This window comes from Myxocyprinus asiaticus, chromosome 16 (genome assembly GCF_019703515.2).
Source record: "Myxocyprinus asiaticus isolate MX2 ecotype Aquarium Trade chromosome 16, UBuf_Myxa_2, whole genome shotgun sequence".
In the NCBI taxonomy this organism is placed as follows: Eukaryota; Metazoa; Chordata; class Actinopteri; order Cypriniformes; family Catostomidae; genus Myxocyprinus; species Myxocyprinus asiaticus.
In genome coordinates, this window is record NC_059359.1 from 30,850,508 (window position 1) to 30,865,800 (window position 15,293).

Consider the following 15,293-nt stretch of genomic DNA (forward strand, 5'->3'; position numbering starts at 1 on the left):
GCTCGGAACTGCGCCCAAGACTTTCACCCACCATTGCACTTGTGTATATGGTTGAGTGACAGTAAAGGGATTTGATTTGATTTGATTTTCATTTGTGGGTGGACTATTCCTTTAATATTTCATATCAAATATCCTTATATGCCATGTTTGCAAAAGTGCAATAAATTATGGTACAACCCACATTTTTTCAACCACATGGCTTTGAAAACTGGATACTTTATTGTGTCTGGAAAATAAATGGCAAGGAGGCAAGAGGATGGAAAGATGATGCCAATTTTATTAAATGGAACTATGTTGTAGAAATAAAAGTGTAGCCTAAACAAAGAAAAAATAAGATTTTTGACTAAGTTTATAAATGTCTGCAAAGAAAAGTTAACTAATGCATACATGGACAGAGCCCTGTATTCAGAGATACAACAAGAGATTACTGGCTTAGTGGTCAACTGTAAAGTGATTATTGTGAATACATTGTTGTCCTCATTTAAACCTCTTTGGGGCTTTAGACATGATAAAAGAGTTGTCCTGGTAATTATGGCCAACTGCCAACACTTCCCAGTAATTATACTGAGCTAAGATTCTGAGATGCTATATTCACAAAGATCAGTCAAAATGTTATAAGAAAGTATAGATCAAAATACATAAGAATAAACTAAAGCCAAAATAAAAATAAAGTACACTGATGACGTCAGTCCTTCAGCTAAAGATACAGGTTCGTCATCAAGTGGTAAATATTGAAGTATTCTGCTTACTGTCCCACTGTGAAATCTCACGAGGAAAGACCGAATGCAACATGACAGACATCCACATTTGAAGATATTATCCTGAAAAATCACACATAATTAATTTAGATTTACCAAACATAACAGGTTAAAAACCTACAAGCAAATGTGAAGTATCAAAACATATAAACAGAATTATAGTTTGATTTGCATTAAGCCACCAGATGGTACTGAGGCTCTGATCATAAAGTTATGTTATATAGTTATATGTGCATACATAATTGAGAACAAGAACAAAGAGATAAAAGAAGTCACTATCATTCTGAAATGGCAACATACCTGAGAAAAAATCATTATACAGACCAACTTGATAGGATTTATCAAGTGTGGAAAGAAAATAGACCTGCATAAAGCAGCTGGACTCAGCAGGGTGTTGCATAGTGTTATACAGTAGTTATGTAAAAGGCTCTCTCCACTTTCATGAGGAACCACTTGGAACAGTCAGGATGTTATTCATTGGACAGAACAGTGAGATAAAGACATAAAAACAGCTAACCTAAAACAGGCAGTTCACACTAGACATTTAAGTTAGTTAATTGAAAAGTTCGTCCTCTGAGGTGACTTCTATGTTCTCACCATACCCTGTGTATGTTCCACCAAAGTAGTCACAACACTGCCATTGTGAAGGACTGCATCCATTGTTCTATTGTGTGGCCACCCCCACATTCACCCTTTCTTTGTTGTTAAAAGTGACCTTTATAAAATTTGTTCTTACTACAGCAACATATCAAAATATAAGTATCTATCTACAAGGTTAATGTTTTGCATGTTCCCCTGGTGGCACCATCTTGGTAAACCATACAACGTGGGTCCCATCATATGCCAAATTGTTCCTTTTCCTCCATATGTTAGGGACACATCCCTTATGAGAAGAACTGTCTGTCTGTATCCAAAAGATGATTGGCTCTTTTACCTGTAAGGCGGGACTTCCTTTTCTACATCCGTTGACCACTGGGCATTCCAATTTCTCTCATTCATTTTAATAGTAGTGGCCAATTTCCGCTAAATAGTCTCTGGTTTTGGGTGAGAACAAACCAAAATGTAACTACTTTTTTTACTGTATATTTTGCCATTGCAGTCTCTAGGCACAATACTGACTGAAAGCTCGATTACACTCAGAATGGGCAGAGTGCTAGGTGGCGCTAGGAAGTGTAATCGAGTTTGAAATCATGAGACTGCAGATGTCAAGATTTAGTGTAAAACATTATTTACATTTTAGTCTGTTCTCACCCAAAACCAATTGGGTATCTTCAGAGGACATGGATTAAACCACTGGAGTCATATAGATTACTTTCACTGGCTTTATGTGCTTTTCAGCGCTTCAAAGTTCTGGTCACCATTCACTTGCATCCTATGGCCCCACAGAGCTGAGATATTCTTCTAAAAATCTTCGTTTGTGTTCTGCAGATGAAAGAAAGTCATGCACATCTGGGATAGCACGAGTATGAGTAAATGATGAGAGGGTATTTGTTTAGGTAAGATACTCATTCATTCTAAATTCCCAGTTTAACCCCTGGTAATCCTTGTGTTGATGCTGGACAGACCTATTGCTAAAGATTCGACACAACTGAAGGCCCATCTGGTTTCCACGTTGTCCGACAAGCAACATTACAACAGAAATGGCCTTTAGCTGTCCTTGTCGTACGTCCTCTCTGCATTAACAACGATTATTCCACATTGTCCTCTAATGAACGATATTGTAGTTTAACAAAGAGCCTCAAACCCGTCGGTTCGTCATTAGTCCCTCTGGACAGCAGCGCATGTCAATATCCTTCACGGCATGAGCTGCTGTGGCTCGGAGAGAGAGGAGGAGCCGCAACCGGTGCATTGCATATCGACTCAACTAGATAATCTGAGGTTGCCCCGATTGTCTGCTGCTGCCCACACCATGAAACAAAAACGATGGTGTACCCGTTAACCCGCTTCGTACTAAGGAAACAGTACAGAGGAGTCGTCTAATGGGATCATCGTGGACCGAGCATTAAATGAAAGCGTTTGGATTTAACTGTAGGCTGAATTGTGTTTACGAGAGCAGTTTGTTGGCCCTTGTGGATTTGACGTCTGTGTGGATGTTCAGGAAAAACCAAGTGAAAGAGGTTGCCATTATTGTCCTGAAAGATGGAGTGCTTCGCTGAATCGGAGAAGTACCCGAAGTGAGTATTTTACCGCTGCTGTGCGCTTTTTTGGCACACAAAACATACCCAACGAAAACCTACAAGCACTACATAATTTATCCAGTTTGCCATTGAGCTTCCTAGTTAGTCCTTACCCTGCTAACTCGCTGACCCAGCGTTTACGGTGACCCCGGTTCATTGTTTAAGTGAATAAACCACATGTCAAATTGTATTTCGGACTGTACAATTTAAAACATAGTAGGTCGATTGTAAAAGTAAACAAAGAGGCTAGTTTATAACAGATAATCAAAAGCGTCTCAAATGGTAACCACAGATACAGCTCGCCCTGCAGTTAGCCAGCGAGCTTGAAGGAAACTACATACAAGGACCGATCAATAACACATCCATTAAATGGGTGCAATGATTAATTTAGATTCACCTTAATATTCATATGTTGTTCTACATGCATTATCAGTCTGAAAAATGGAATGCAACGGATTGTAGTGTAAAAGTGGATAGTATTTTGTGGAAACACAGATGTAGAGGCCTCCGTGGAGGCCACAAATCCACGAGGTAAAGTTTTCAGCTCCCCGCGAGTCTGTGCTGGAGGATCTCCGAGGTGCCATCACTAATCAGAGATCATTTCTGCATAGTCGAGGACCGTGCTATTGGAGAACCAGAGATGTCGACATCGTATAGTTGTATATGATAATAATAAAAGCAACATCTGACTATTGTCGACAAAATATCGCTGTTATCCAAACAAATGTCACCCACATGCGAGTCATTTCTGTATGCCCTGCAGCATGCTCTCATTTGTCTGTTCACTTTGCCATAACATGTCGAATTAAACTTTTGGTTCACTGTAACCAAGTTTCAGTACCGCTGAAACATAAGTCAGTCATTAAAATACATTTTTGGTATGTATGCTTCATTTATGTCATAGCACCAAACATCCTTATCGATATTGTGGCTCCAGGTCACGCAGTGTCTTTTACCTTTCACATTTGAGACAAAAGGCTGTTTGTCCTGCTTAGGCAGATAAGTGCTCTTCCCTCCACTTCTGACTGTTACTACAGGAATAATGTTCGGGGATTAACATTATTTTTTTTTTTTTTGGCTAACTGGCCACTGTGGCTAGTGGTATTTCAAAGTCACTAGCCACTCAGTATTTTCACTGGCCAAAATCCCCCGTCCACAAAAAGTGATGAAACTAAATGGAGACTGTAACTGCATGCATTTGTTTTGGACATTTTATCTGATCAATAATGCAACGAGTTCAGCAGGACACAAGCCGAATGATTTAAGTCATCTCTTAGAATATCTAAAGGCAAACATGACCAGTTAACTGGAGTAGTAGGACAGAACAGGAGGGAAACTTTGTCAATAATTTGTCCATTGGTCTATGATAGTCCAGATTTGAACCCCTTTAACATTTAAAAATGTACTTGCATTGTAATGTAAATGTTCTTCCATTTGTTTTTGTTTTTTTGTTTTTTTTTTACAGTGGCATTTGTGATGATAAAAGCCATTGTTACAGGTAAGACCATGGATGGCTCAACATTACTGTGGTTAGGCGAATACAGATACTCCTCCTAAAAAATAAAAAATGGTATTTATGAAAAACTAAGAGCCTAAACATGTTTAGAAACCTTTAACTACAACTTTCACAGTTAATTAGATGGAGTACAAAATGGATAATAAACTGAGATGTTAGGTAGATTAAACTCTGTCACTATTTACTTTCATTGCATCATTTTCCATGAATGGAAAAATACATGAATCTTTTTTTTGTTTTTGTTTTTCATTCATGGAAGAATGTTCTAAGGGTTTGGATCAAGATAAAGGTGACTGAATGATGACAGAATAATTATTAATAATAAAAATTAAGTCTTTTAGATTCACCCTAATCAATTTAATATGCATCTATACTAGTTACCAGTTAGTGTTACTGCAGTAAAAACATTTTAGTTTGGCTTATAAGGTGTATTTAAAAAAACTTGTAATCAATGTTGCTGCAGGGCACACTGTTGTCTCTTGTCAGTGCTGTTTATAATATCAGGGCTAGGGGCTGTCATGATTATGAAATTATGCTGGTGATTAATTGTCAAAGAAATACTTGCAATTATGACAATTAATTGTCTGATTTAGGGCTATGCCGATTAAAATCTCTTAGGGCTTTCACAATTAATTGTCATACAAATGGTCATATTTCTTGAGGTGTATGCGTGCTTCATACCCCCTAAGTCCTTTTTACATATTTAACTTCTCATATATAAATCAAATAATAAAATGGAGATATAAATTAGTTCCTTTTAAGGCTTTAAAAACTGAGAATGAAATGAAAAACTATGTTTAAAATATCAAAATATTTTCAAGTACTTCAAATATGTCTCTCTTTTTGGTCAACTTTTGTCTTGATCCATTTTACATTTACACAGTTGTTTCTGAAACCCAGCCAACCTGTATAGCAATTAGGGCTGCATGATAGGAAAAATGCGATATGCGATAAGCTGTTGGAAAATGTGATGTGCGATACGATATTCCTATGAGCGCATGGAACATCAGAACCCCCACCACCCAAATAAACTGAAGTTCATTGAATAAAAAAAAGACCCGTCTGTCCCAGAGATCTCAAACATGTCTTTTGTTCCAAATTGCATATAATTAAACATGTCGAAATATATACCTGTATTCAAGATCCATTCTCTAAAAACAAGTCTAAATATCTTATTTGTTGCTTCTCAGGTAGATGTATCTTATTTTAAGGATTTTTAGATATTTTAAAATATTAAATATTATATTCAACATTCTCCAGTGATTTTTTTTTCTTCTGCAGTATAGCTCCTAAAGCAAATGTAAGTAAAAACCAACCAAAAAAGACAAATCTAAAAATGTTTTTTTTTTTTGCATTGTATTATTATACATTTTTTTGTTGCATTGTAAAATGGGCTCACACTACACCCTCTCACAACATGAAGCATTTACATGTTTCCATTGACCCCCCCCCCCCCCAATGTGACTGGAATTTGAAGTGTGCAATAATCGCGGTTGTCTCAAATAACTACGGTTATCTCAAATAATTGTGATCGGATGGTTATTTAACAATCACGACAGGCGTAATCAGGGCTGTCCAACAGTTTGAGAGGTTCGACTTTCTTTTATGTAGAGCTTTTTACTAGATTGTTCTTTGTAGTGCCCAACTGATATATCAGTCGGCCGATATTAGCCTTTCACCGATATATCGGTATCGGCGTATATTTTAGCGATATGCGCCGATATGAAAACTTTTTTCAGAACATATAATGCAGAAAACAATGCTTTAGAATTGGTGTCATAGAGTAGTTTGTCCAGCAGAGTGTGCTCCGACTCCATTGTTTACAGAGCTGACTGAACTGATGGTGGCTCTGCAGACAGGGCGGAGTTAAATGGTGCAGATTTGAGCGATCTCTTTTCCTTAAATTACTAACTAGTGTGTGAAATACAAACTGGAAAGTTAATAAAAAAATGACCCCATCGTTTTATATAACTAATATAACGTTAACCTTGTCACTGACAACCATGTCACTCATGTTTATCACATCTGTTTGCTGTTAGTCAGCTATAGTTTGTCAGTGCAGTAAGTAATATACCAGATTGAAAGGTAAACATCAGAGCATCTTTTTGCAGCTCAGCAGACAACGGTGCGGTGGTGGATTGTGTGTGATGTGTTGATTTCATGCTTTGCTGTTACCTAATTGGTGAGACGCAATGCTGGAAAGTAAATAAAGTCCATCTTTTACTCTCCGTGGCAACGAGCTTACAGCTAACTAGCTAACCACGTAGCTACTTTGATTGTTGTCAGCGTGTAAACATGTATTCACTAGGGATGTGCGCTACGACTAATTTGACTGTCGTTTAAACAGAAGTTTTGTAACCGGCTAGTCGACTAGTCTAAAGAGAAACCAACCTTCAGAAAACAGTAAAAAATAAATAAAATAAAAAAAAAATTTATGCGACCCATTTAAAATACTTAATCTATTCCAAATCCGATGCTAAATTCTGCTGAAAAGGGGGATTTATCTGCGATGAGCTCACCTTGAATTATGATCATTGTACATTAAATATAGAACATGACACGCATTCACTGAATCAACGTTAGCGAATATTTAACAGACAATTGAATGAATATTGCAGGATCAATGGAACAACCCTAAAAGCCTGTTCTAAAAGGAAATCACCAAGTAAAAGTTACTTAACATATTAAAACAGTCAGGACATTTTTGAAAATAAGTAACAGGTAGACTAAGCCAAATCTATGAGAGAGAAAAAAAAAATGCGCTGAAAAGTTGCGCATATTTCACAACGTGCAGTCGTGCATTAACCATTGATCTAATATGACAGCTGTTCAGTAAAGAACCTTAACCAATAACAGTTACGATGTAAAAAAAAAAAAAAGTAGCTATAGGACAATAAACCTAATGTATTCTAAACATGACATGCACACAGAATAAAATATAGTTTAACACGATAAGCAGTCGGCACCTCGTTGAAAATAGCCTTCTTAATCAGCAGATTAAAAAAAATGGCATACCTAGCCTAAAACAGTTATTTTCTAGGCTACTTACTCAAAAGCATAATTTTTTGGATGAGCAAAATTAACACGTCGACATGGTTCAGTGAAAGACGGGACTTGACTCACCTGAGGCGGCTATCCTGCGCTTGAAAAGCCCGCTCAGCAGAAAAATAACGTACAAGCATGCACAGATGTAAAGAAGACTCAAATGTGAAAACATCCTTAGGGACTTTCAAACATTTGGAAAGCCGATTCCCGCACCACCGAAGTGATTTATAACTACTTTGCTGAGTTTGCTTGTCTAGCGAGAGGACATTTTCCTGCACGCGCCGCGAGTGAGAGAGGGAAGAAGCACGCGCAGCCTGAGGTGAAATTAAACGAAAAGGTCTGTTTTCATTCCAGCTCAAAAATGAGCTATATCAGTCACCATATCGGTAATCGGTGAATTTTCCCTCTCTAAAAATCGGTATCGGTTTCAAAAATCCCATATCGGTCGGGCTCTAGTTCTTTGTAGAATTCAAATGGGGCACATACGTTTTGTGGTCTCTGTTGGCCGCCACGATATCGAAGCCCGACTGAATCACGCAAGTTTCTTTCTGCGGTGTCCCAGACCCAGAGCTCTGGCTGTATCTCTGGAGCACGCTGATGTGTGCTGCGATGGTTCGTGCGACACCACGCCTCATTCTCGCCGCTGAGATGCGCGTGTCAGATCATATTTATTATAAAACGCTGGATGCCAGATGAATACAATTAACTTTGCTTCGGCAAAGTGACTAGTAAGGGTGATGGAGTTATCCGCCACTGCCGATTTCTACCCTCATATGGCGGGTGTTAATGTCAAGCCCTGATAATGTTACTGCTGACCATTTCAACTGGAAGTTTTCTATTTCCCCAAAGCATACTACATTTGATGCTTGTAACCATTATTTTTAGCAAAGCATTATAGATTAAAGCATCATATTACTTTAGCTGCTGAAATGTTCCAGTATTTTTTTAAAGGTGTACCGCAAAATATCGTAAGTGTTGGAGGTTGTGGCTCTAGTGTGAGGTAGCCTAGAAATTAAAAGCATACTAACTTTAGGATTAACATTCAAACACATGCATATATGGGAACATGCAGTGGGGTGTCTGTGAAGATCATTGTACTAAAGCAAATAATTGTACCTTTTATCAATAACACCCTGGATGCTTCTGTTGATAAATATGGACAAAGACATTTGTGTTAGGAAATGTGCTTTGACTGATTGCAATTGTTGTCTTTTATCCGTAGGTGTGATATCACATCAGAGAGCATTCTACTCTGAGTTGGTTTGCCCAAGTGTTGCAGCTTCCTTCAAGCTGCTCTGCATCTAATCTGCCTCAAAATGGATGCTTTGGTGAATCCTGAGCTCAGGTACTCCCTCAAGGGCAGCAGATCATGTCATTGTTGAGTGGGAAAGTGTCCAATATACCATTTGCTGAAATTAAAAGTGAAATGTTGTTGATGGAAGAGAGGCTTTGCAATAGGGGGACACCGCTTTTAGAATGGTTTGCTTCAGTCGTGTGCATCAGTAAGCATAGTTATAATTGAAGAATTTGATGGCAAATTTGGCATATGCTGATATATCTTTAGCTTTTGTGTCAACGGACAGAATGCAAGAATGTTAAGCCATGCTTCACTGCGATACTAATCCTGCTTCTCCAGTGCCAGGCTAAATTTGGTTTTGCACCATTGAGGGATTTTAGATAACCAGGCACTTGAATATAAATTATATATATAAGTTTATGATGGATTGTAATTGCATGACTCTTTGATATTTAAAAAAATTTCTTATATAAAAAGTATATATTTTGAATTATAAAATTTAAAAACATAGGAAGAGTTCACCAACATTTTTTAATCTTTGTCATTTTGTCAACCTCATGTTGTTCCACACCCTTATGGTGAATTGCCTTAAACATAAAAGGCATAATGTTAGAATTAAATTTAATTGTATGGAAAAAAAAAAGAGCACTTTAATATTTTTTAGAAACTTCTTTTGTGTTCCACTGAAGAAGGTCATTCAGGTTTGGAACGAAGTGATAGTGAGGAAATGATTACATCATTTTCATGTTTGGGTAAAATAACCCAATAAGATGTGTGGACTGCCGTATTTATCAGTAGCTGTATCTGATGTTTTCAACAAAGCACTTCTGATTAGAATAGGCAGTATCTTTGTTTTTACTCACTTTTTTGCCATTTTTAGCCTATATGTTTGACTTGCATGAACATAGCTATATTTGTTTTCAATGATTGTCACCCAACAAACAGTTGTTGCTTTTTGAGAAGTGTTCATTATTTGCCAATGCATGAAATGAAATATTTCTTTCTTGATATGAGTTAATTTAATGCTACCAATGAGAATTATGGAAATAAGTTTAGTCATAGCATTGTTGCATTAGAGTGCTACAGTCTGGTTCCAGAAGTAAAAAGCCCATTAAATTTTTCCATAGACTAATTGATTTTAAATAACTTACAAACATTTTAAGACAGACCCACCGTGAGCTCCGAGATTGTTCATTGATGGTATATGCTTCTGTTGAAGCCATCAGTCTGCATTATTTCAACTTAATTGTTTAAATATGCTTGATAGCCGAATTCATGGTAAGCAATTACATTACCCATGGTCCAGCAGAGAGAGCTTCACCAATCAGAGAACCATGGCCAACAAAGCCCATGAAACAAGCAGAGGAGCGACTGTACGTATCAGAATATTTTGCAGTAAACGTAAAATATATTGTTTCAATACTTATAATTGACAAAATAAAATCCTTACATTTATTCCCATTGTTTTATTTATTTAAATTGTATCATTCACAATGCTTCATGGAATTGTAGTTTGTACACTAGTGCAAGACGGAAATAACACAGTCTTGTACCTTTGTCTTTTTTGCCTCAAAACAAAGTTTGTAATGTTTTGAGTTACCTCAGAGCTGGTTGCTTTGGTTCATGGCTTAAAACAGTTTTATGGAGGATTTTATGAAAAACCTATGCAAAAAATGAATGGGGAAATATACTTTCAGAACCCAGACAGCTGAAAAAGTGGACGGGCACTATTGCGCTCTGTTGTAGAAGTGGGTCAAAAAGTAACTTTTCATTCACTCTATTATACCTGATTCTTGATGGTGCTAATAAGATGTTGGGTGGCCATGATAAAAAAAATAATTGGGGTCATGGTAGATTGAAATATTGCTTATAGATATGACCAATATGAATGGCAAGGTCTGTTAAACCAAAATCATTATAAGCCCCTCCCATTACTACTAATATTATTGTGGGGTGACTCCAATATAAAGGTCAGAGGGGAAAAAAGGATTGTCAGAGGAACATGTAGCCCTGTTGTCACATTATTCAAGTTTCAAATGAGAACCAGCAAACTGCCTGCTTTTTTTGTATGTGTGAAATAGTGCATGTTATGAAGCAACAAGAAGTCTTTATTTCATAGACTGCTTTAACTGATAGGCTTTGACCTTTCAAGAATAGATAATGACATTTTTATCACAACAGGATTTTAATTTTCTTGGTGATTGTTTAAATTGGCTTAATTAAAGTTCTGCTTTCTTTCTTTCATGCTGTTCATGTATGACAACAGAGAAGATGTAAATGACTGTTCGGTAGGTCTTTAAATTCAGATAAATACACACACATACACAGCACGAAACACAATGTTTAGATAAAAAACACTTGTAACAAAAATCTGTTCTATACACAATTCTTATTTGTAATATTGAACTTTATAAATTTTCAGCACTGGTCATGAAATGCTCATTGTCTTCACCTTTTTTTAATCAATAGATCAAGGTTGAAAACCTTGCGAAGCAAGTCATATTCAAAGGCCTTGCCCCTAGGGTCATATTGTCAAACCATTTTCTGCATAAAGGAACCAAGGCAAAGGTAAACCTTGAGGAACAGGGCCGACAGAAAGTCTCCTTCAGCTTCACGCAGATTAAGAAACCACGTCAGAACTTATTTCTACCCCCACCAAGCCCCGAGAAATCTACAAGTGAACGCTCTTCACTGCAAGCTGGGACCTTAACCACTTCCGATCTAGCAGGACATAGCTATGAAACCAAGAATGTGGACACACATTCTCCTACAGTGGGCGAGTCTCTGACAACACACCCCTCAGTATCCTTCCCAGTCAAATCAAAACATGATCTTGGAAAGATGCATTTTAAGAAACAGATCCTCGGTGTGACTGTTGTTGAGGATAACTTGATTGTCAGCACTGAGTCAGCAGAAATTTCAGAGCCAGCAGTCTTAGAGTCAGACAAAATTAGATCTTCAGCCAAGGCTGAAACTGAAACCATATTGCAACAGTCTCACAAGAACTCTGTCATTGATAATTTTTCTGATAAAGTTCTGAAAGAAGGAAAACCTCAGGATAAATTAGACTCATGCCTTAAGGGTTCTGTTTCTTCCCAAATTAGAAAGGAAGATGCAGATTGTTCCATTATATCTGAGCATGAGGATGGCAGAAAATTCCATCCCCGATTTGACAGCACTCTTCCAGGTTCAGAGTCTGATGGGGATTCAATCCGGACATCCTCTAGCCAAAAGTCTAGTAGTCGGAGAAATATAGTAAAAACTGAATGCCAGAGTAAAGAAACCAAAATATCCTATAATTCAAAAATGGAGGAGTCTGAAAGATCAAGGTCTGATAGGAAAGAAGACGACAAGGAGTCTAGTCGTTCAAAGGCTGAGCGTGACTCCAGGCACACATCATCAAGATCTTCTCGTTCTGACAGAGACAGAAGAAGGACCAAAAGTCGGTCACGGTCTAGATCTCGAGGTTGCAGAACTAGTTCTTATTCCAGATCTGAGAGATCAAGGAGTGACAGACAGTTAAGGTCAGATAGATCACATTACCATGATTCTGAGAGGAGGTTCCATAGAAGTTCTCCACATCGTGAAAGGAGAAACTCGCATTCTCGAACCGATGGCCGGTCTCGTGATAGCTCTGACTCTGAGGACGACCACAGACGGGCAAGGAATCGAGGTAGTGACTCAAGCCGCTCCTCCGCTTACTCTAGCTCACAAAAAGACTCAAAATCATCTTCTCACTCCAGATCCCACAGGGATTCAAAACCCACAGATTGTTCTCGAGTCAGAGAACAATCGGAGTCGGACAAAAGATCACAGCATTCAAAATCAGAACGATCTTATAGACGATCTGGTGGCTCCGAATCCAATAAAAAGAGCTCTCCTGAAGCAGAAGTTGTTGACAGGAAATCCAGTGCCCACTTGAAATTGGAGATCAGTGCTAAAACCTCTAATTCCAACTCAGCTACCTCATCACAAACATCTGAGAAAAAGGTCCAGAAAAATAGTGGCAGCTCAGACTCTGATGAAGATCATAGACAAAAATCTCAATCACAAGGGTCAGAGAGGTCATTTGGATCTGGTACTTCGTCCTCCAGAAAAACAGATTCAGCAGACAACAAGACTTTAAATAAAGTAACTGGAACAGAGAGACAATCAACAGACAGATTAAGTAATAATACAAAACAGTCACAGTTAGTCTCCAGTCAAGTTGTTCCTCAGAGGGAATGCAGCAGAGTTGGTTCTGAACCTTTGTATGATAACTGCACTAATTCTAAACACAGTTCTCAACCAATGCATGAAGATTCACACAAACTCAATTTGGTCACAACTCAAACTGAGCATCAACATCCAAACCAAGATCTTAACAGTTTTGGAAAGTCCACAAATGTCCCTGAGAGTCATAAGACAGTTGAGACATTGAAGGAATCAAGTTCTATGACAAGTAAAAGTCTGAAAGTTGGAAGTTTCACTGAGATTGATCTGCCTGTAAAGCAAATAGAGACTCGTGTCCAGAGAGATGCTCTGACAGAAGAACAGACTCAGCCATTTTGTGCAGGTCACACTCCTGTTCAGGATTCTGTAGAATCACTGGCAGAACCTCTTTCTGTGAAAGAATTAGCACCTGGAGGATGCCTGAAATTAAACACTAAACTGGATGGGTCATCGCTAATCATTAGTAAAATTAGTACATCTGTCACACCAAGTTCTAAATCTTGTGAAAAAGATTCTAAGCAGCTCAGTGTGAATCCTGAACAACCTTATAGTGAGAATTTGAAAAGAGATTGTAGTTCTAAAAAATCACGATGGGACATTGTTGGTCAAGATGCTTCAGAATCAAAATCTGATGATCAAAACTTAGTGAGTGCAGATGTTACTTCTATGAAAAAGGTCATTTCAGCGAAGAAAATAGAGTGCAGCAATGATGCAAACCCTGATGAACAAAAACAGGACTCTGAAGTACATTCTAAAAAATCTATAGAAGAACACAACAGAGACATCGCCTCTGTTGAATTTAGTGAAACAATAAGTTCTCATCCATCTGACCTTGGAACCCAACATAATCAGGATGAACATATTGTCAAACTGCTTGTAAATCAGGCTGTTGAAATTCCTAGTGATCATCTTAATGAGGAGCAAATCAATGTAGACAAACCTACACCTGAAACTCAAGACCCTGATCAGTTAAACCATCATGGTAAATGCGAGGACAGTGACAGTGAAGATTCTGACTCTGATTTAGATGATGGACAGGTCTCAAAGCGGTTGCAATCTGTGGTCGTTGTGCCAAAAAATTCAACCATTGCTCTTGAGAACGACGTGACTGAACCATCTCCCGGAGCCTCAGTATTCCCTGGCCAACAGCAGCCAACTGCTCAAATGGTTGGCACAGATGAAGACATCAACAGGGAGTTTGCTTACGAATTTAACTCTCAGCCAAAGCTTGAGGAATTATCTGCTCCACTCATTAAGGCCGGTGAACAAACAGCAATGCAAAGTGCAGATGTTAAATGTCAATCTATGTGCTCTGCCAATGTGTCGTACCAATCGCAGAGCAACATGGTTGACAGCACCAGCCATTCAGAGGCCACCAATCCTCATGTGGACAAGAACTGGAATGCCCAAGAAAGACCAAATGTCTATGCCCAGATGAGCCAAGCCTCTGTTCAGAATTTTGAGAAAACATGCAAGAAACTTAAATTGGCTCACCATCAGTACCTTGAAAAACTAGATAGTTGGAATGGAAGGAAAGGAGTTAAACAGCTGTATGGGAACTCTGATGACTTTAGTGATGGGAAGGTTTATAACTTGGGCTGGGACTTTAACCAGTCAGAACAGCCCAGCAGCACATTTCAGCAACCGGACAGCAGTCATGGCACCGAACGCCTGCCAAAGCCAGGAATTGCTCTTTTTGAGAGCATTCACAGACAAGGTCCATGGGCTCAGCCTACGATCTCTAAAACCAGCAGACCATTCAACAAGTATGTGCCTTTTCAGTATCATGATTCAGTTAACCAGATCCATCCAGACTCGCTGACCAGTGACCACGATGAGGACAGTGAGGGAAGGATCATGGGTATTAAACGAGGATCTGTCTTATCTGCAGACCCTCCAGGGTCATCCCCATTTGTTCAAGCCCATGAGATAAGTAGCAATTGTAGCTTCACCACAGAGAGTCAGAACATCTCAGAAGCTCCTAGAGAAGACCACCAAAAGCCTCATAGAGGAAGGGGCCCTCCCAAGAAGAGACGTCAAGACTTTGAATCAGAATCGGATAATGAAGCAGAGGCTGGCCTAACCAGTAAAAGGGAGTGTTTGAATGAGAACTCAAGGGGTGCGAGAGACAGTAAGGAAACAATTGAGCAAACTCAAGTGGCACAGCGGCCACTGCTCAGTCTAAAAAACTTCCAGGACCCATTTGTGTGGAGGGAAAAGGCAAAACAGAAAAAGATGCCGCCTTACTTTGACCTCATTGAAGAGAATTTGTATCTGACAGAACGGTG

At 38.6% G+C, this 15,293-nt stretch overlaps 1 protein-coding gene across 3 annotated transcripts in view; it reads left to right on the forward strand.

Moving 5' to 3' along the window:
• Positions 1-274: 274 nt before the first annotated feature.
• The window catches only part of LOC127454335 (histone-lysine N-methyltransferase SETD2-like), a 57,389-nt gene continuing 42,370 nt past the window's right edge, over positions 275-15,293 (forward strand). For 2 of the 3 annotated variants that reach the window (XM_051721458.1, XM_051721460.1), the window contains exons 1-4: positions 275-2,932; positions 8,719-8,841; positions 11,060-11,081; positions 11,263-15,290. In XM_051721458.1, coding sequence (XP_051577418.1) covers positions 8,813-8,841; positions 11,060-11,081; positions 11,263-15,290 — 4,079 coding nt within the window. In that variant the 5' untranslated portion in view covers positions 275-2,932; positions 8,719-8,812. Of the gene's footprint in view, positions 2,933-4,400; positions 4,434-8,718; positions 8,842-11,059; positions 11,082-11,262; positions 15,291-15,293 lie in introns of all 3 variants that reach the window. The other variant, XM_051721459.1, reaches the window with a different exon arrangement.